Source organism: Echiichthys vipera, assembly GCF_963691815.1.
Source record: "Echiichthys vipera genome assembly, chromosome: 7".
NCBI classification, from domain to species: Eukaryota; Metazoa; Chordata; class Actinopteri; order Perciformes; family Trachinidae; genus Echiichthys; species Echiichthys vipera.
Window position 1 is genome coordinate 16,728,187 of NC_139832.1, and position 22,347 is coordinate 16,750,533.

Sequence of the window (22,347 nt, forward strand, 5' to 3'; positions counted from 1 at the left end):
CAACATAAGTGTATCCACTTCCTGCAAGCCTTTTTTTTTTGTTAGGACAGTTAGCACTGCTGGCTGTTTGAAAAATGAAAATATTAAAACTCTTGGGGCAAAAGGTATATGCATATCCTTTTAGTCCTTTTATTTGTCAGTTCTTTGAAGTCCCACATTTACATATCATACATTTTTTGTAGAAACCGACAGCTATCATGGTTAGAGTGCCTCAGTAAATACCTACATTAAACAACTTGAGAAACCACATTTCCAATACTAAATCAATGGTTTAATGGTTGTAATACTCATCTTTGAATCTATGATTTACATTACATGTAAGAAAAGCAGGTTCTTTATTGGGTACGGTCATTTTAAAGTTAAACTCTGTAACTTTTTTACATGTATTAATCATTTGACATTGCCAATGGTCAAATGGGTTGTACTGTAACTTCTTTTCTTTTTTTTTTACGATAAACACTTTATTTAACTTTTAATATAAACCAACATGCAACAGGGACAGTAAAGGACAATATATACCCATATAACTACAAACAGAAGACTAAGACAATTACCTAGCAAAAAAAGTAACAATTACAATGCAAATATACCATATTAAAAAATTCAAAAAGGGGAGACTGCATCATTATATGGACCAGGTGAGCAAATGCATGTGTGCGTGCATAAGGGAGGTAGCCCTGTGTTTGTCTTTAAGGCCCATTAATGTGGTAAGAAATCGTTCCAATTTTAAATAATACAGTTACATCCTGCCAAACAAAGAGAAGGATACCCGTTCATATGCAAAGTCTGTATCTTGAGTCAGTACCATAAGACCCAAGTTAATGTGCTTGTGCCTACAAAGTGTGAGCATTTGATTCTGTTCCTGGCTCACCTGTGGTACTTTTTTTTTTTTCAATCAACTTTACAAAACAATGCAGCGCGAGTCAGAATGCCGTCAAATTCGCATTAAATGTGACCTGTGCTGTTCAGATTGCGGTCACATTCAAAAAAATCCGATACATATCTGATTCAGTACGACATTTGATTCAATGCGACTTGTGCTATTCACACTGTCAAACGCAAATCAGATATGGGTCACATATGAGCGAAAAGATCAGATTCAAGTCACTTGTAACTGCAGTGTGAACATAGCCTTTGTTGTACACAAAGTCCTTTAACTACAGCTGAAGCCAATAATCAAGCTGTGAAGTACATGTTGGCAAAAAGACTCTTGTATCCATGTATATCCCACTCTTAGAAAAATATTGTTTGCTGCCCAACTTTCTCTCCGCTTTGTTTGAAGTTGACTCGGACTCTGCAAGATGTTCGCTTTGAGAGCTGAGCAGAATATAAATCGCAGTGGTCTGTGTCTCTTGGCTGAATCCTTAAGTGTTCGTTCTGCAAAAAAGTAGGGCTAGGATGTGTGCGCTGCATTTTGATGAGGTGGCTGAATGTCACTGTATACAAGATGTGTTAGCGGAGGTGTAACTCTGATCTAGCCATAGAAGTAGCCATAACACATCAACACAGAGGTAAGAACAATGCAAGGTCATTTTAAAACAAGTTTAATTTCCCAACTTTGTAGCACTTGATGAATGGCTACATTGTCTTTTACTCTGTGTGTTTGTTTCCATTGTGTCTCACAGTACAGTGGTTAAATTATTCAGCAGAGCAAAAGTACATTTCCTTAGGTCCATCCATTTTCTAAACCTATTTAATTCCATTCAGGGGCACAGGGGGCAGGAGTTTATCCAACACTGCATAGACCAAAACGTCCATCCTGGACAGGTCACTCATTCACATTAATTGGAAATACAGAGTTTTCAGTCTATCTGAATCCTCTTTGTTTATGTTTCCTCTGGATCAATGCTCTCTTGTGGAGATTCAAATCCAAGTCCTTCTTGCTGGGTGGCAAAATGTAACCACAGCCATTTCACCACTCACAGCAATATCTTATCTTATCTTACAAATACTACAATCTTCTTTTTTCTTATATATCAGTTTCCAGTTGTAGATTACAGGGTTTGGGTGCTTTCCACATAACTGCAGAAAGACTACCCTCAATTTTCTCTGTTCCCTCCATTCCTGTCTAGTGACTTCCTCCTAGTTTAATGAGTGTTCCTCTGGTGTGGGAGTGGACTATCATGAAGATAGAGTGCCACAGCACCTCACCATTTCCAGAAATCCCGCCTGTTACAAGAGAGTGAAACGAATGGATCCAGACAGGGATTTATTGGCCAATGAAAGAGGGTCCTGCCCACTTGTTTACTGGCATTAGTTACAGGAAGAGCAGGTGCATCATGTGTTAAGGCTGAGTTTCAGGCTTTAACTGCTATATACAAATACTTGTGCTATGTAAACCTGCCTGAATATAACAAATAAGGAGGGTACAATTGAGGACTTAAATGATAGTTGATGCTTTTAAAACTGACCAGGCAGCTGTAGGAAAACCTTTTGACATCTAACGGTCTTCCCATGCATGTTTCACACGCATATTCAATAGATCCCTGGAGCTGTGCATAGTCCCTTATAAACCATTATCCCTGTCCCCAAAAAACCCTCCATTACAGGGCTCAACGACTACAGACCTGTGGCATTGACTTCAGTATCTATGAAATGTTTTGAGTGTCTGCTGCTGACCCACCTGAAATCTGTCACTGGTCATCTGCTGGACCCACTGCAGTTTGGCTACAGGGCAAACAGGTCTGTGGATGATGCAGTAAACATGGGGCTGCATTACATCCTGCAGCATCTTGACTAACCAAGGACCTATGCAAGGATCCTTTTTGTGGACTTCAGCTCGGTGTTCAATACTATCATTCCTGGAATCCCTACTGCCAAACTCTCCCACCTCTCTGTATCCCCTGCCATCTGTTAGTGGATCACCAGCTTCCTGACTGATAGGAGTCAACATGTGCGGCTGGGAGACATCACATCCGGTACAAGGCACCACAGGGGTGTGTCCTTTCCCCTCTGCTATTCTCTCTTTATACCAACAACTGCACCTCCGAGGACCCAGTTGTCAAACTCCTAAAGTTTGCAGATGACACCACTGTCATTGGACTTATCCAGGATGGTGATGGTGACGTAAAGTTAAGCAGCTGGCAATCTGGTGCAGCCAGCACAATTTGGAGCTAAACACTCTAAAGACTGTGGAGATGATAATGGACTTTAGGAAACACCCCCTAGCACTGGCTGCCCTCACAATATCAAACAGCCTGGTGTCCAGAGTGGACTCATTCAGGTTTCTGGGAGTCATCATTTCTCAGAATCTGAAGTGGTAGCCCAACACCAAAGCCATCCTCAAAAAGGCCCAGCAGAGGATGTACTTTTTATGGCAGCTGCATCTTCTACACTGCGGTCATTGAGTCCATCCTCTGCACATCCATCACGGTGTGGTTTGGTATGGCCACAAAAAAAGACATCTACAGACTTCAGCGCACCATCAGGTCAGCTGAGAAAATCATTGGTGTCCCCCTGCCCTCCCTCCTGGTCTTGTATCTTGCAAGAACCAAAAAGCGGGCTGGGAAAATTACTGAAGACCCCACTCACGCCAGCAAAACCAGACACAAAAACAGCTTCTTTCCATCAGCTATCACTCTTCTGAACAGCTGATCTGTTTTACTGCCTCTTAATCTACCTCTTGCATTTAGCATTTAGTATGTTCATCCTGTACATTTGTTTTATATATGTATAATTGTATATAAGACCCTACTTCATATTACATTTATGTATATTGTATATATCCATAACTTATTTGCCATCTGGATTGTATATTTGTATATTTGTCCCAATTTCTTATTTTGTGTCTGTATTGTATACGTCTACCTGCCTGAGAAAGTGAACAACTACCAAAGTCAAATTCCATGTATCGCTCATATCATTAATATGAGTCTACACATGTCACTCTGTTTGATGTACATAATGAGTTAAAACATTTTCAGGCACTTCTTGATTCTCTTGAATGAAGACTGAAAGTGTTGTCTTTCTACCTTCACAGATCAGTCCAAACAGCATTGCTGCTAGAGACGGACGTATCCGAGAGGGGGATCGCATTTTACAGGTACAGTAGTAAACCACCACTCACTAGATTACACCAGTTCTGATCAGATTCAACATTAAATAAAACGCTTTTATTTTGTCACACTCACCCCCTGTCTCCAAGGATGAGAGCTCGTTCATTTTTAATGGCAGCACATTAAAGGGGGAATTTGCCCCCGCTGTGACTGTTAGAGGGGGAGAAATGCCCCCCTGGCTGTTTTAGTTACCGACTCAGCACCAACAGGGGTTTTAAAGAGTTCTGGTTCAGGATGGATCTGTGCTGTAGTTCACTAACTCCTGTGGGATGGCTGAGAGGCTATCACTGTTATTAGCCCCTAGCTTCATCTTCAGGCCTGAGATTCAGAGGAAATCTACAGACAGGAAGCAGCAGTTGTTGGGACGGAGGGCTGTACAGTGTTGCCTCTAGGTGGATAATTGTTTTTGTTTAGACAAGTAATTGCCTGTGTAATGTCAAGTATATTATCATCTTATTAAATTATTATGGCAAACTATTGCTTATTTATATATTTAGCAGACAGAGCAACATTAGTATTAACTTGGAAATGTGTGTTCAGACACCTGATGAATATAAGGGTGCTTTCACATCTAGCTCCTTTGGTCAGGACTCGGACTTTTCAGTTCAATCCGAACCAAAATTACAGCAACAGCAGAACCTTGGTCTGACAAAAGGGAGGAGGTCTGGATTCATTACTAGTGTGAAAGCATTTTGGATGGTTCTGACTTACGGGCCAATTACAGGAAGTTCTGGCAGGCTGTCGTCATGTTGTAAGAGTAGGGAAGCTCCTATGAGGAGTAATTAGGTGCTTAGTATGTATGTATTTGGTGTATGGTCAAATGAAAAAGGGAGGGTGTGGTGGTGGCTGCATGGCTGAGCAGACAGCTGTTGGCAATCAGAGTGGAGAAATTATTAGGGGTAAAACATCTAAAGTGGCAGTAAATTTACAATGTAGATTTCATCTTTTTCTCTAAATAAATGCTGCAGCTCCTCAAGACCAAGTAAAGTTCCTGTGTCTCGCTTCTCAACGAAGCAGCAAAACCAAATGGGCTGTAGTATATGGGGAGAGCAGGAGTCAGTTGGAAAATACTCAAAAATTTCAACACTAGAGAACGAGGATACAACAGGACAGGAAAACTCATCTACAGACCAACAATTACAAGTATCTGGAGACGCAGGTCATGTAGATGATGATGAAGACGGAATACAAGTATGTCAATAAAAAGATCTTTAGTGTGCTCACGTTATTACAATGTGAAACCAAAACTAACCAGATAAAATGTATATAGGTGTGAAAACACCCAAAGTCTTATATTCACTCTCTTTTGTCTCTAAGTCTGTTTTGGTCACCACTCCTGAGGGAAATATGATAGAAATATATGCTAATTATGTTTACTTAGTGTAGCACTATACGTTACCTCTCAATGAGCTAAAAAAAAGCCTCAGTAGCACTTGGGGCAACAGCAGAGTTGGGTGATGATACTCTGTGGGTTCTTCACAACAACTGTCTTTCAGATTGCAAATCATTCAATCCATTGTAATTTTGAAAAAAATTGATTAGTGTAGCTACAGGTGCAGATTGAAAGTAGTGTAGAGGGATAAGTTGTTTTTGTTACACAATAATGTCAACTATTCTCGTTGTGCATAAGCACGGTTTAATTCTAATTGTCCACCTGTGTCTACCATGTATTGTGTGACGGATTTGAGCTAGGAGTGTGTGTGTGTGTGTGTGTGTGTGTGTGTGTGTGTGTGTGTGTGTGTGTGTGTGTGTGTGTGTGTGTGTGTGTGTGTGTGTGTGTGTGTGTGTGTGTGTGTGTGTGTGTGTGTGTGTGTGTGTGTGTGTGTGTGTGTGTGTGGCAGACCAGTACTCTGGCTATTATCCACCAGTGACAGGGCCATTACTCTGCCTGCAAAAAGATGGACGCCCCCTGTCAGTGGCCAGTTAATTGTACGGCTAGATGCATGTGCGCTGCCGGATACCTTGGTGAACACAACAGCTCCGCCGGCCCACAGCCACTGTCCCATTCATAATCACTGCTGGGTCCTGTTTCATATTAAAGAGCATCACAAAGTGTTTACAATTTCCCCGGGAAAAAAAGTAATTATTGTGCAGTGACAATTTTATTGTGGTACTTTGTTTTTCTTAAGGGTTTTTGTATTGACAAGAATGAAGTTTGCTTCAGTGTAAGTGTGTGTGTGCCTATGAGTGCATATGTATGCGTATGTACTTGTGTTCAAATATTTAGAGTTGTGTATACAATATGCATGCTTGTTTTTATACTGAGTGTGCTAATCATGTTTGTTATCTTCAGATTAATGGCCAAGATGTACAGGACAGAGAGGAAGCAATGGCTGCACTCTCCAATGACGAGAGTAGGAACATCGTACTGCTGGTTGGCAGACCTGAGATGCAGGTTAGAAATAACCACAGTTACCTCACACTGACATACTGTATCTTTCAGCCACTGACTAAAACACCTACTGTGGGCCTAATATTGGTAAAGGGAGCATAGGTTCACAGCCCGAAGGCTTGTCAATTACATTATATTTGCTCAGAGTAAACCATAGCAGTCTGGGGTAGCCAACCCTCCCCACTGCCACAACCACTCCTAGTGGAAGCCACCACTGAGACACCTCATCATGTTTTATTTTTATGTAGCGCCACTGTAATTGACTTCCAACAGTAAGCCATAAAAGCTAATGGCATGCTAATGTGGTCTGAGTTCAGGCCCAAGGCCGATGGCAAATAAGTGAAAGGACTATGCCGCAGTGCAGATGAGCCAGGAGCTCATAGTAAACTCTTTGTAATTAAATGTCTCTCAGTAGTAAATCTGATATTCTTCAGATATGGATCCCATTTGGTTTGCATTGAGTAGACAAACAGTGATGATGGATGGTGTGGAGCAAATAGGTCAAAGGTGTCAGTCTTATGTATCTAGTACCTTTAAAGATAAGGGGTGGTGCATATCAGTCAAATACCAAATTGTATTGATGGTTGCGGTTCATTATTTTAAAACCACAGCAGGTGTTTTTTGTTTTTTTCCCACCCAAACAGCAAATCCCATTTGGGACACCCAACTATTTGTTTTGAGACAATGTGTCGCCACAAGCTCTCTCTCTCTCTCTCTCACTCTCACTCCACTCTCACTCTCACTCTCTCACTCTCTCTCTCTCTCTCTCTCCCCCCCTTCACGCTTAGCTGGAGGAGGCCTGGCTGGATGATGAACACAGTGAGTTCCTGGAGCAGCTAAAGATGGAAATGTTGGAGGAGCAGCAAAGAGAGGAGATGGAATTGGCTGCCTTACAGGAGGAGCAGGAGTATGAGCAGGTCAGACAGCAGCAAAACATGCTTTGAGTAACTGGATTAGGGAGTCAGTAACAAAGCTTTATTATCTGTGTTAAAGAAACTCTAAAAAGCCTGTTTCTTTGCATTTGCTCGGTTCATTAAGAATAAAGCCCCTAAAAACCAGTGTTAGAAAGAAAGATTTAAGGTAATCTTACCCTGAATGACAGGCTGTCGTAGCCTGTGTCTTATGAACATCATACCATCAGATGGACATAATTGCTTTGACTGCATTAGGTCAATATTCAAAGACAATATTAACATGTTCCTTGAAATTATTACAAATCTCGGTGGTGGTAGAGATGGAATCGCAAATCAGTGAAAACAAGCTGTGCCCTTTGAAATCTGAATCTGAAATAATGATTATGAATATTTATGGCAGGGGACTGTTGAACCATTTAAATTCCAAACATTAGTACTCACGATTTAATATTCTGTTTTGTTGGGGTATAGCATGCTACAAAAATCCATATAAATGGAACTTCAAAGAAGTGGCAGAAAGGAAACAATCCCTGCAGTAACAGAGCTGTATAACAGAGTTATGCATGGCATCATATGTAATCCTTCAGGAGAATGCAGAATAGGGTTGCACTTATTGAACTCTTAAATACTGTAGTTCTGGTGACTTTGTTGTTTTCTGTCTTCATTCCATTAAAAGGAAGGTAAAACAGTCGACTGTATGAGAAAACACCAGAGTACCATTCAAAGTTCATAACCATATAAAGTATTTGTAAATATGTTTAATCATACGTTTAAATACATGTCCGCAAGCTTACTTGCAAATCGGAAATATGTTGAAAACATACTTACACACGCTATTAATCTAAACAGACTTACATATACAACACAAGTTTCAAAGTGCCATAGGTCGTTATGATAATAAAAATGTATCCTTGTGGCTTTTTAAAAGAAAGAAGTGAGTCATAGTTTTAGCAATGTAAATGTCATATATCTATATAAAAATGCATTTCTTGTTCAATTTATTCTTTTCAGAGAGCAGAAGACGACAAGCCCACCTGTTCCACACGCCCTCACCATAAGGATAGCGTACTGAGTATAAAAGACAGAATGGAGAGCTCAGAGCATAATGTCCTGGCACACATCCAGAGACGTTTGTCCCAGTGCCTGAGAGACAATCAGGACACATACCGTACCACTGGCTCCACGGGGTTGGAGGACAAAGAGGATGAGGATGATGATGAGACTGAGGGTGATCGTTTCCAGCAGCTCTTAGAGCTGAAGTGTCAGATACGTAACAGCGGTGAGTACGACCTATTCTACAGCCGCCGCAGCACTATTGAGTGCAGCATGGGAGAGCAGGGTGGCGTACAGCATGAGCTACGTATGCTCAACGAGGAGCTGCGCAGCATCGAACTAGAATGTCAGAACATCATGCAGGCCCATAACCTTCGCAAGGGCCAGCAGTCTCCCTCCACGGGCCACTCTGCACCCTTAAGCAAAAACCAAAGTGACCCTACAAGGGGGAAGCTGGCTGACATCAATGAGAGGCTGGAGAAATCGGACAAGGACAGCTCCAGTGCCTATAACACGGCAGAAAGTTCACGAAGCACCCCTCTGGCAATGGATCGCTCTCCGGAACACTCACTCCAGAGGATGGTTAGTCTCACCAATCAGAGGAACCTCTGCAGTGGCCTCGCTTCTCTAAGCCCAAGCCCCATCCCAGCATGCCGTGCTCCAGTTCCAGGGAAAAGTAGCAGCCCTGACCACAACAAGTCAAACCAGACAGCTCAGGCTGAAGAGGAAAGCAGGGGGGAATTACAGCTCCTTGCTTCCCAGATTCCTTACTTCTCTCCATCCCACAGTTCCCAGCAGAGGCAGGTCAACATCCCAGCTCATGCTCGCCACTACCAGAGCTACATGCAGCTGATTCAGCAGCGCTCAGCTGTTGAGTACGCTCAGAGCCAGCTCAGCCTTCTCAGTGTCTGCAAAGAGCCTCAGAGGCCCATTAATGAGCCCAAGATGGAGTGGAAGGTCAAGATCCGTAGCGATGGCACACGATACATCACCAAGAGGCCTGTCAGAGACAAGATCCTAAGGGAGCGTGCCCTGAAGATTAAAGAAGAGCGTAGCGGGGGAATGACCACGGATGATGATGCAATGAGTGAAATGAAGATGGGGAGGTACTGGAGTAAAGAGGAAAGAAAGCAGCACCTGGTCAGAGCAAAAGAACAGAGGAAAAGACGAGAGTTCATGCAACGCAGTCGGCTGGAAAGCTTGAAGGAGAACCCTCAGAGTAGCAGCGAGGGCCGCAAGGAAGTCAGCATCATAGAGCTTAGCCAGAAGAAGATGATGAAGAAACGAAACAAGAAAATCCTGGACAACTGGATGACCATCCAAGAGCTGATGACTCATGGTACTAAGGCGCCTGAGGGAGCCAAGGTGCACAACGCCTTCCTATCAGTCACTACTGTATAAAAAACTCACACATTCTACCCCATGTGGTATAATATACTTGCCTCGTTCAATGTGGCGTTTTTATGAGGACAATAGGAATATTTTTCACACTTTGTAACCCAAAAAGCATTTTGTAAAGAATTTATCAGTGTTGTCATAACATTTTCTTCATGTTTTTCAGTATTGTTTTATCACTCTGTGGGAAAAACCTTTTTCTATGAAATTATGACTATATAATTATTTTATTACTTCACTCTATACATTTTTATCTTTTCAATGCTATTTTCATATTTATGTTTTAACCTTATAATTTAAAATGGTTGTATGAGCATCTTAAGAAAAGTTAAGTATTTCTTTTGTGTATATTATGTACATTTGCAATACACAATGAATCGATCTCCTGCCTTTCACTTACTTTTTTGAATGCTCCTTTCATTAACAGATCAACCTCTCCTTTAAAGCTGAAGTCAGTATCTCTCTCGGTGTTGTAAAGAGGTAGTTGAAATTATATTTCAGAATATAGGTGCTTGGAAATAAACTAGTCACAAAGTACCAGTCAACCATACAGATATCAGAAAATTGTAATAGCTTAAGTATGTTTTACAATAAAATGTTACGGTACAAATTTCCGCTTTAAAAAGGGACATGAATATCTTACATTCCAATCATAGTACTGTATAGCTAGCTCCTGATAAAGTATTGGACATAATTACGACGAGTGTGTTTAATCCCTAAAATGTTATGAATTTGAAATAAATGCAAAACTGCCATATTGAACAATTGTTAATAAGCAAAAGTTTCTGTTCAACAACTTAAATAACCTTTGCTTAAATCATTTATTAGCAGCAATTTTATCATAATAAGTATAATTTCTTTTGAAAGTTCAATACCTCATGTTACAGTGAAACTCTTCATGTTGTTTCTGTAATTTGTGAACTTTAGCCACTTTTCTTACAAAGCTACAAACAAGGAAACAATGCTTAAGACGGTTGCTACACTGACAGGCCAATGGTGGACAACTTTGTAGACAAAGGCATCTACTTATATTATACTTATGAGATAGTTTGGTGTAAAGGAACACAAACACCCCAAGAGTCCAAAATATTCTGACTCATTGTCAGTGCTGCAGCTTTGGGTAGAAATCATTTTGTATTTTATTTTTGCTTAATTTTTTTCTACATATTCAACAACAGATGGACCTGCTCATAGCTATTAAATATTATGTTTTAATAATTTCACCAACATACACCTTTACTCAGCATAGCCTTAACATACACAGACATACTGTCTCTGGTTATCTCTGTGCAACAGAGAGGTATTATTCAGCCTTATTCATACATTGTATAATTTGAGTTTTTAGTAACTGGAAAAAATCATGGCGTTACTGAATGATGTTTGGGGTCACATTAAACGTGTTAGGACGATTGCCACTGAGCAGGACTCAGAACACAGCATATAAGATCATTAAGGAACTAAACTGGTGAAATGAATGGGTTGCCATTTATCAAGATACTTTATAGTCCAGTTACATGTACAGTATACTCATTCCAAATGCTTAATTTTTAACTGAAATATTGTGAATTTGAAATCAATCCCTGTATTTGTTTTGGGTCAATGTCAATGGTCTAATTTCGAGTAATGCGTAGTTGGCACATTTGTAGCCGAGTAAAATGTATGATAATGGTGATCTTTGCAAAAGAAACGATAATAAATTATTGTTTTTTGGTATAACATCGCACTGGATCATGTGTTTTTTTCATAATTCAGATATTTGTGGAAGAACCAAACTTTGCTGCTACTCAGTTGTTACCAGGTGTTTGGATAACCAACCTTGACCATAAAACTTGCATGATACAGATTTCAGCAAGATTCAAGCAGCCTAACCTTGTAATTAAATTATTTGTCTGAGTTGATTGTTGAAAATGTGACTTTCCTGTGAAGTGGTTGGTGTAAACGTTGTGTGAAAGTGAGCAGCAACAAAAACAACAATCTGTGCTGTTCTTGTTGTCTTCTGTGATGCTGAGGACAATGGATAAAGAAGGGTGGACGGTCTTAGCAAATGGTGCCATATCAGAAAAGTTAACAGTGCAAACAGCAACAAAAAGCACATGAAATCACTCTGGGGTAAAGACCAGTCTAGTTATGTGAAACCAAATGACTTGTTCACTGAACACACGATATCTCCTCAAGAGTGTATTTTTCTCTTCTCTCTGAATATTTTAAGTGATTAAACAGAAGGAGATTTCAATTAAAATCACCTTCCACTTGGATGGCTTTTTGTTCATTAAAATGTACCAACCACTTAATCGTTGCTATGGCCTTGTCATATGCAGGGGAGAACTACAGCGACACTGTGTCTGTGGTCTCTGTGTTATCTTTAGTTGTCAGTGTGCTGTAGCTGAAATTGGAGTGTCACAGATACACTACTGCCTGAAGACTGTTTTGAACTTCTTTTTCCATTTAACTGAAACTTCTTCCATTTTAAGAAACTGATAAAATATTTAAAAAAAGGACTAAGTCTTCCTAATCCTCAAACATATTTTGAGTAGATATTGTTACCCACTGGCAGAATGTCTACGTTTTTGTTGCCAAGCATTTCTTTTTTAAAAATGTTTAATATTTCCAAACACTTAATGTGTTCCAACCACCCCTGTTCCAACTCCTTCCTACTCCTTAAAAGACAAAAAGGCCATCGTTCAGGTTGAGTATCACAATGAAAGCACTTCCTACTGACATACTCTACTTCATTTACATAGTGTTTTATAACGCCACGGTATCACGTTCAGTGTGATTCCAAGGTTGTACCCCATGTCAACGCCTTCCATTTCCATTATAGTCTGTGGCACTTACACACATCTCCATAAAATGAACATTAACATCCAAGTTAGTATTGAAAAGTATACTCCTACCATCCCCGGAGCCCATTTGCTCTCCCCTCATTTGTTAATTCTCTCAGTTTGTATAGATAGAGACCGTTTAAATGCCAATGAAAAGCCACAGAAGAAAAAGTGGTGCAAATTGTACTGACCAATGCCAGAACTAGCCCGAGTTCTCGCTAGCTAATTAAGTTCATCCCTGAGCCCCTGAAAGACCCAGTCAGGTGTAATTAAAATCGAGCCTGTGACAGCCATGGCATTTGTCAGAGCCACCCAGCAGTTCAAATACCAGTACTGACAGAAATGTCAAACAGATAGCAGTGGCTCATCTCCACTTCAGCGCTCCACACACACAATAAAACACAACCATTGCCTGAGTTATGAATGTTTGCTGATAACCTTTCGGATTCCCTGAACAGCAAAAACTACAAATTCTCTCCCCATTATTCTCCCAGGGAAGCCCATATTTATTGACATACAAATCCACTTGACACATGATGGTGCAATCTACTTCATAGTGCCTCCTCTCCCTCCTAATCTCAGAGGCTTGTAACAAACTGGTAATTGCCTCGGATCATGCGTCTCTTGATGTCACTTTAGAAATTGATGGCAGCTTTGATCTTTGATATTATAACTGCTGTGTTGTAATAATTGGCCCTATCATGCCAGATGTAGCGGTGTGTATGCGGGTGATATGGACAGACTGCTACTGCTGAACCAGCTGTTCTGAATTTATATGCCTTAATCAAGCAGAAGATGATAGTAAGTCTGTTGAAAGAGGATTATGAGGCATGGTATCACTTAACACCTCCCAAAGTAACTAGGCTTCATCCTCAAGGAATGGGGGATATCTGTACAATATTCCATGGTAATACATCCAAAAGTCAAGATATTTCAGCCTAAACCAAAGTAGGGGACTAACCAACAGACCAACTGCCATCCATAAAGCAAAGCACATTTTAAAAAGATGCTGCTTTCTCAGAGGGAGACCTATGGACTTCAATGTTAAATACAGTTAAAAAATATATAATATTGTTTTTTACATGTACTATGAACCTTGGAGATACTGGGCTGCAGAAAGAAAAGCAGTGGTGTGTTGATCACTTCAGGACACTACTACACTACAGTATATTGCCTCATATAATGCCCACAGTGATTGGTAGTGCAGAAAAACTTATGCAAACACTTTGAGGGTATGAAAGGAACAAATATTCAGTTCCTGACTTATAGGCAAGTGTTTATAGCTATAGCAAATGTTAATATACTAATCAAAAGTTACACAAGTAACTAACAATAGTTTTAAGGATTAGTTCAAAATAGGGATGTCACAAGAACCTATACTTGCGATAACTTTTGATCCTAAAATTAAAAAAAAAACAGATGATGCCTATTTTTTTGAGGCACCGGAACTCTTTCGTAAATAATGTGGGCAGTACAGCGAGTTCCAGTCATACTTGCATTCAAAAGTAGGTCACAAAGAAGTGGAACATGGCAAAACAAACCCCATGTGGAAGATAGCGCATCACCCCGACTCGTTGATAAAAAAGGGCACCCTGCGTCGTGTATGGAAGACGTACTTTGTGTATGAGGCGGATGACCGTGGCGTTATCATCAATCTGCAGGAGCCACTATGGAAATTATGCTACCGTTGCCTTCGGACCAAGGGAGGCAATACTTACATTTCAGCGTTTACCGTAAGAACAAGCAACATTCAAAACGCGACTGACACATTTCCTCAAACAAAACCAAAAAGACAGATCAGACAGGTAATGTTATTTTTAACATTGTAATGAAAAACTAAACAAGGAGGCATTCGAGAGGACAGCTATGGTACAGCAACTAATTTAAGATGATTCATGATTCATATATATAAACAACGTGCAAACGTTTTAATGAGTTAACATTTTCTTTTCTTTTTATCTGTCATACTGAAATACATGTTAGATGATGTTTGGGATGGCTCGCAGGCACATCTGTTACACTAATGCTTTATCTTTTATAGCATACGTGCTGTAGGTTTGACATTAGCCTGTACCTTGTAGTAATGCAGCCTTGGCTAATCGGTTAGGGCACCTCTTTACATTTCAGTCAGTCAGCAACTTAATACTTTTGCGAATGTTTGCAAACATTTTTATGTTAATATTTTTAACATTAACAACCTGCCACCACCATGTCTGTAAATATGAATGCATCTACTGTTAGTTATTAGGTGTGACTGCGTGCATGCTGGTGCCAATGTGTGCATTCTCCAGTATATATGAATCTTAAGTTGTTCCACTACGACCAATGGTTGTACTGTACTTTATTATATTATATTCTGTATGTCTGTAATAGAGATGGCATTTTAATATTCTGCAAATTTGCTAATGAAGTTTATGTATAAGTAAATGGGATCTTAGAAAATCCGTCTTTCTTTTTTTTTTTTTTACCGTGGTATCGAATTAACATCAAGAATCGTGTAATTTCACTGGTATTGGCACCGACTACTGAATCTTTGGTATTGTGACATCTCTAGTTCAAAAGTCTATTCTTCTGTTGCCTCACTATTTGCTTCATCAAAGCTCTGTGTATTCAAACTCTCTGCTGGATATGTTTGTGTGTCATTATTGGCAGAGTTCTTTAATTGCTTCTGTGAACCATTTGGACTTTTTTTTTCTTTCACACCCCTTGTTTTATGTGTCATTTGTTGTTTCATTTTCACCCCAGCCAAATGCATTAGGAGACCTATTAAGCAAAAACCTGTGAATATTTCAGAGCATAATTAGAGCTCTAATTACAATTCATTATTTATAAAATGGGTGAACCAAAACTGCACTACATAAACCTACTACAAAGCTCTCAAACATTTAATATGTAGATCACAATTAGAATATGGATAGTACTTCCTAAAACTTATTGTATTAATTTTAGCCCTATATAAACACATATAGCAGATTTTAAGAGCTGGGTTATTCGAGCTGGTGTAAAAATCTCTCTGCAACATTCAGCTCATACTATACAACAGGTTTACTGCAGTTAGGGCTGCACCATATGAGGAAAATATGCAATTACATTGAATATTGCAATAATTATATCACTCGCAATAAATAAACAGATATTGAAGTGTACTCAGTTCTGCCTTTCTGCTACATTCAGTATTCTGCTAAAATTCAAGTAATTGCTTGTTAAATTAAAAAAACTATATTATCATTTCCAACATTATTGAACATTTAACTAAATGCAAAAGGCACCATTAAGAAAGAGTGCTCTAAATGTGTTTATTGTATTATTGTTTATTGCATAAATTGATGTTGCAATGATATCTAATAACTGCAGTGTATTCAAACAACCAAATAAAAATGTACACTTATTCAACTAGTCAGTCATTTAAATCCTGCTATGATTTAACTGGGGATCAGACAAGGTCATAGACAAAATTGATATTATGACAGCCCACCCAGCCCTAGATGGTGGGGCAGCATAGCTCATCATATCATAATTAGGGCTGCAACTAAAGATAATTTTCATAATCGATTCATCCGTTGATTATTTTCTTGATTAATCAAATAATCATTAATAATCAATAAAATGTCAGAAAATAGTGAAAGATGGTCCCTTTAAGTTTCTTAAAGTCCAAAGTGATTTGAGATATTAGTATTTCAATCAGGAGAGACTTGACTCCAGTTTAAATGTGAAAATAAAGATTTATTACAAATGTATGACTGATAAATATTGATTGAATAGGGGTCTTAGACCCCACCGTGACATCGTGTTAGAGGGGTAGTGAAACCAAGTATAGTAGACACTGGTGGTGGTGAAGAGGAGATTTGGATGCAATGGAGAAGGAGTCCGGAGTCCAGGAGTCCAGGAGTCCAGGAGTCCACTTCCACCAGTCCATGGTGCAAGTGCGGTAATTTAATTAGCATAACAAAGCTAATGTTAACACGGTGTGTACCTAAACCATCTGTTTGTACAGTTGATCGAAGAGCAAATCATCTTGTATCTTATAGTAACACTACCACACAAATAACTGCAGTCCAGGTCGAGATGACGGAGTTAGCATGCTAATCCTGACAACTAGCCTCCGAGGAGAGGTGAGGGCCAGAGGCTAGCTGTCACTCAAGAGGCCGCACCCCTTATTACTTTAGACTCCAATAAAATAAAAACTAGCCTGTTTAAAAAACTGTTGTCATGGAGATATTACCTAAACATACAGACTAGAATGTTTTTTGAAACAGGCCTTAAGGTTTAATCATGCTGTGAAAAATAGCCTGTTTAACATGGGGGTCAATGAGAAACTATGCTTTTGTGCAAACTATTCCTAGTGGACACTTGGAGAACTGCAGTTTTTGGCACTTCCGTATTGGATCAACCAGGAAGTTGTTATAGTGGGGGCTTGCTCAGCGACTGAATATCATAATTCAACATAATTATTATACCATTATTTTACAAGTGCACACAGCTGCGCGCTATAAGTCTGCTGCCTATTAATGAAAATTATTTCAGATTCTAATTCTGGATGTGTCAGCAAGGAGACTGTCGGAACCAAACGTCGGAACATGGGCAGGTAGCTAACGTTACTTACACGTTTTAAGGTGGTAGGTAGGTTTGCCAACTGTCCCTTGAAAAGCGGAATCGTCGTATTGAGCTGAAAAGAGACGCACTTTTTCCCGTATTACCGGGATAATCAAAAGTAGATTGTAAAATGTCAATAGAATGAATGGATAAATGACGCCTTATAAGAAAATTTAGGGTAAACTTGTTCTCAGCTCTGTGACCAATGAGCTGACAGCACACCCACACACAAGTATGACGAACCAGAATCCCACTCTTCTCATTGGTCGAGGTACTGTTGCTTGCGAAGAAGATACCGGAAGACAACAAAGCAGCATGGACGGCAGTGATGACGACAGTATTTTACAGGTCTCAGGCAGTACATCTTCTAGCAGTAATGCAACTACTCCTCCAAGAAAAAAAACAGAAAAGAATGCAAAAATACAGAGAGGAATGATTAGAAGAAAAAACATGGGTGGAAAAAGTGCACGATACCATCTATGAAGTGCACTGCGCTGTGACTTTTGGTGGACTGACTGACTAAAGTGACAGGCTTCCAGTAGTGAGCACAAAGAGAAACATAAGGGAACCCGAGACCAATTTATTGTCCACCAGGCAATGCCAGAGGCAGATATGGTATGTAAATAAGGATTTCAACACTCTGGTTAAGGTTAATATGGGAAAGTACAATGAATGTCTGAATTGTATGGAGAAATATATAACAATATTATATATATAATAATATATTTTATTTATAATTGCTAGATGAGTACATTAAGTAGTAAGTTTTACTCAGACTTTGTTTGCACTATTCTTGTTGCATTAATTGTGTACTATTTTCTGCTTTGTGTTGTTTTATATTCATTTATACAGTTTAAGGTTAAGCAGGAAAGATATTTATTTTTATTCTTATTTTTTTATTTTTTTTCACTAACCTCCAAGGTGGAAATGACAAGTGTGATCAACCATGCAAAGTCTTGTACACAAATGCAACACTTGACTTCCATTAACATTCCTGTAAAGATTCTGTTTTTCGTATTCATGAGGTATGGGTCAGAGTCCATATCAAATAGAAAGACTAATATGATTCTAAGTATTTGACTGCCTCTCTGAGGTTGAGAATTAATAATGTCTTGCAGTCAGTGCATAGGGTCTGCTTTACTTTTATTACACAATGTAAACATTGATCCCCTCGTCCACCCCATGTTATTTGAGTGTCAGCCCAGTTGCTGAGAAGAGGGCTCTTTCATTAGTCATGGTGAGCTCATCAGTTTCTGTTTCACATTCATGTATGCTACACTGTAGAACTGTCATAAAGGAATTAACTGGACTTGTCTTCATATTGATTTAATTGGCTCCTAGTGCGCTTCCTAATGACATCCCAGTTGTAGAGCATGAAGCAAACTCATATCTGCACTTTTGCCATTATAAGAGCTGATACAGTGCAGGGTCATGCAGCAGGATACTTTGCTGTTCGGTTGTATTCTGGGTAGCAGGGCACCTGCACAGTGAGTAATGAGATTCTTGCCAGGAGGTTTTGCTGGTCAGAGCTCAGCTCTTCAGTGCTTCCAGGCTTTGCCACAGGCGAGTCAAGCTTGGAATGATCCACCGTGCCTCTGCAGAGAGCAAACCAGTGAGTTATGACCCCACTATAATGTAACAGCACTGGATCATCGATATGTTGAAAAAAAAGTCAACTGACTTAAAGTTGTATTGACTAACTTTGCACATTTACATCTCCCCAAATGACAGTGAGAGGAAACGGTCTAAAGATTAAAACCTCAATATCCCCAAATCACATAACATGACATCAGTAAACTGCACACAGCAGCATTTTTAACAACCCAACTGGTGTGTGTTCATTTTTTAAACAAAATACAGTAATTTCACTGTCACATTTACAGGGAGTGGTATGCTCTTCTCTCCTGTAGCCCCACATTGTGATTAAGGCTAAGTGAGTTAGTGCAGCTTGATTTGAATGTTTTTGTGATTAAGAATACATCTTGTCTTTCGTAATGGCCAACATTGTCCAATATTTCTTACTACCTTTAGAAATTTGTGAGTGATAGCCTTATATGATTCTCTAATGTGGAAATTGTAATGGCCCCATCTCATCTGGTGCTTTGTTTGGAGATCAACTGGGAAAATAGCACACAATAAAAGCTTAACTGCGCCTTTTCTTGGTTAACCACCATGATTCTGCAGCTCAAAAACGTCCTTATTTATACATGCACCTTTCTCCTCCATTAGGATGTGCATTTACAGTATTTTTTCTTTAAATCCCTTGAAGTATCATTGATGACTACACAAAAAAGCAGCACAAGTCAACTCCTGTCGATAAGAATCTACATTGCCTCTGAAGTTAGCTGAACAAGGTATGCTGCTGTCCAAAAGAGGGTGCTGAACAACGGATGGATTAAGTGAATGCAAAAGGGAGTTGAATGCAGTTGACTGCACAATAGTGAGTCTCTTACAGTGACTGACCTTGAGGCTGGATCGCACCATTATACTTTATTACTTTAGGTTGCAGAAGTCTGTGCAGGCTTAATGATTCATGGCTACTGATTTCATAGTGCGTTGCAGACCATTTGACAGTGCAGAGTTTTATAATGAAAAAAGACCATGACGGAGGAGTGACTTAAGCCACTGAGGTTATGCTGCTGTTGTTTTGAATGAAGTAAAAGTAAAAAAAGTAAAGTTAGATGTTACTTGAACTAGTCAGCTGAGTAACGCCACCACCTTACAATAGAATACACACACACATACACACAGAATGGGTCAGAACCCCACATCACAGCATGCTATAACTACAGCCCAGGCCTCTCTTGGCCCCATCTTTACTTTATTCGTTCCATTAGGGGTTAAAGAGTTGCTACTATTAAGATACTCCCCTGGTAAATTTAATAGAAGGTCGTATTTTGAGGGAACAAGAGCAACACATACATCACAGATGGGCTGCTGCTGAAATGCTGCTATTAGTTTTAATATCAACCCTGGCAGTAGAATACTCATTGGGAGCAACCCACCTAAAAATGTATCTATGCTCCCAGGGGAAAATAGGCTATACATCACTGTCACCTCAATGCTCCTTTTTTGAATACCCTATCTGCATGGCTGCAAACTATGTTTCTTTTGTGTATTACTATATTGTTACAAGGCAGCTACAGTATGTACGGACTGGCTGATAATTTTGTTTATCTGTCATAAATTTGAGTTAGATTATCGTATGATGTTGCAAAGAGAAATGCTAACATTGGTGAGATACTCCAAGTTTTGTTTGTGCATGAACTTCAATCAGAATTTCAATCTTGTTTTTCTTTTTTTGGATACAACATTTAAATGTCACAAATGTTCACATATTCTGCTTTAGTGGTTCTCTTTTTACTCAGAATACCCTTCAGCTTAAAACTCCTCAGGTGTGCCCTCTGCTCTTTGGCACATGGGGAGCATAGAAACATCTCATATGTAATGTTATGAACATCGCTGTTGTGCTGCAGTGCAATCAATTAAAATAGATTGGGGAGGGCAGCATTAGTCATGTTTCAAGAAGATCAGTGTACACAGTCATTACAGAGTAGCTATTTTCATTATCTTAAGTGCAAGTGATTTTGTTTAGGCCAGCATTTTAAGGAAACTATTATGGGCAAATATGCCCATATGTGCAACTGAAAACATAAATCAGACATCTTTGGTGAGGAAATTAGGCTATTAATCATAGTTTGTAGACCAAAATTCCACCTAATTAATAATGCAGCCACAGATAACAGTATGTTGTCCTTGTCTTATGTCTAAGATTTAGATTTAGAGACAATTTGATTACCACTCCATTATTCAGTCTGACATTGCCTTCAGTCAGCCCCTTTTATAGGGGGATAATTTAATTGTGCCCTAACCAGTGGGACATATTTGTCCACTTGGACATAAATGTAAGTAAATATTGAAACTGAGCTAACCAGTGTACAGTTGGCATATGGCAATATTAAGATGGGTTTTTGCAAATAAGAGATTAAACACAGTGATGTGTGGCTGTAGAAGGAGAGGTATGATGAATCTAAGATGTTTGTCTAAAATGCAGAGTTGCCTATGTTTTTCAAAAAAAAAAAAGAGGGCAAAAAAGAGGGCATTATTACTGTGATAAAATTAAAAATTAAAGAAAAGTGGAGGATGTATGTTCAATTATCTAAAATTGAGGTGGTCAAGAGTGTGATAACTTTAAGTAAGGCAGTTAGTTCTTGAATACATCAGTCCTATGATGCACCTGAACACATCATCAGTGATGTTACCTGAGATCATCAGATGTTTCGGGTCTTTCAAACGTCAGACATCCTACTCAGGCGACCCAGCCACGGGTGATCAAACCGGGCTTGTGTTCAGGTTGCATTCACTTTTCCCCATGGTTCTCCTCTCCGATTCCAGAGCCATCTCGAGGCTTTCTCAGCTGCTTCTGTGAGGTCCTTGATGGCTCTGCTCCTTGCTGTTCCTGTGATGCCCAGGGCACTTAGGGCTTTGTGGAGCGAGTGTCCCACAAATCCTCTACTGCCGACTTTGATGGGCATACACCTAGCCTTCAAGCCCTGTGCACGACAGTCGATGACCAGGTTATCTTACTTGGACTTCTTCCTTTCATGGGCCTCCGCCAAGCGGTCCTCCCATGGCACTGTCAGCTCCATGATGATGATGATCAAGATTCTTTGTGCTCTCTGAGACCAGAAGGATATCTGGCCTCAGAGCGGAGCGGACAATGTGCTCAGGGAACTGCAACTGCCTCTCCAGGTCTACAGAGAGCTTCCAGTCTTGTGCTGATGCCAGGATCCCGGCTGGTGGTTTTTTACGGCCTGCCTTTGGCTGGTCTCCTGCTTTGACAAAAGCAATTCCGCAGGTGGCGTTGCGCACTCGGCCAGAGCTGCTGATCCTTTTGTTGATGGCTTCTGCAATCGGCTTCAGAACTTGGTTGTGGCGCCAGGTGTAACGGCCCTGAGTGCTTTTTGGCAGCAGCTCAGGATGTGTTCTAGAGTGCCTCTTGCGGAACACAATTGGCAGTTCGGGGTCTCCACTTTCCCCCAGGTGAAGAGGTTCGCTGGACTAGGGAGGATATCATAGACTGACCGGATCGGGAAGCTAATGCGGTGTGGCTCAGACTGCCA

At 39.9% G+C, this 22,347-nt stretch overlaps 1 protein-coding gene across 1 annotated transcript in view; it reads left to right on the plus strand.

Moving 5' to 3' along the window:
* The window catches only part of LOC310948744 (PDZ domain-containing RING finger protein 4), a gene marked incomplete at both ends in the record, with an annotated part of 50,921 nt that extends 41,106 nt beyond the window's left edge, over positions 1 to 9,815 (plus strand). The window contains 4 exons of the mRNA XM_083915970.1: positions 3,980 to 4,042; positions 6,349 to 6,450; positions 7,236 to 7,364; positions 8,373 to 9,815. Of these exons, the coding sequence (XP_083772096.1) occupies positions 3,980 to 4,042; positions 6,349 to 6,450; positions 7,236 to 7,364; positions 8,373 to 9,815 (1,737 nt within the window). The remainder of the gene's footprint in view (positions 1 to 3,979; positions 4,043 to 6,348; positions 6,451 to 7,235; positions 7,365 to 8,372) is intronic.
* Positions 9,816 to 22,347: the final 12,532 nt, after the last annotated feature.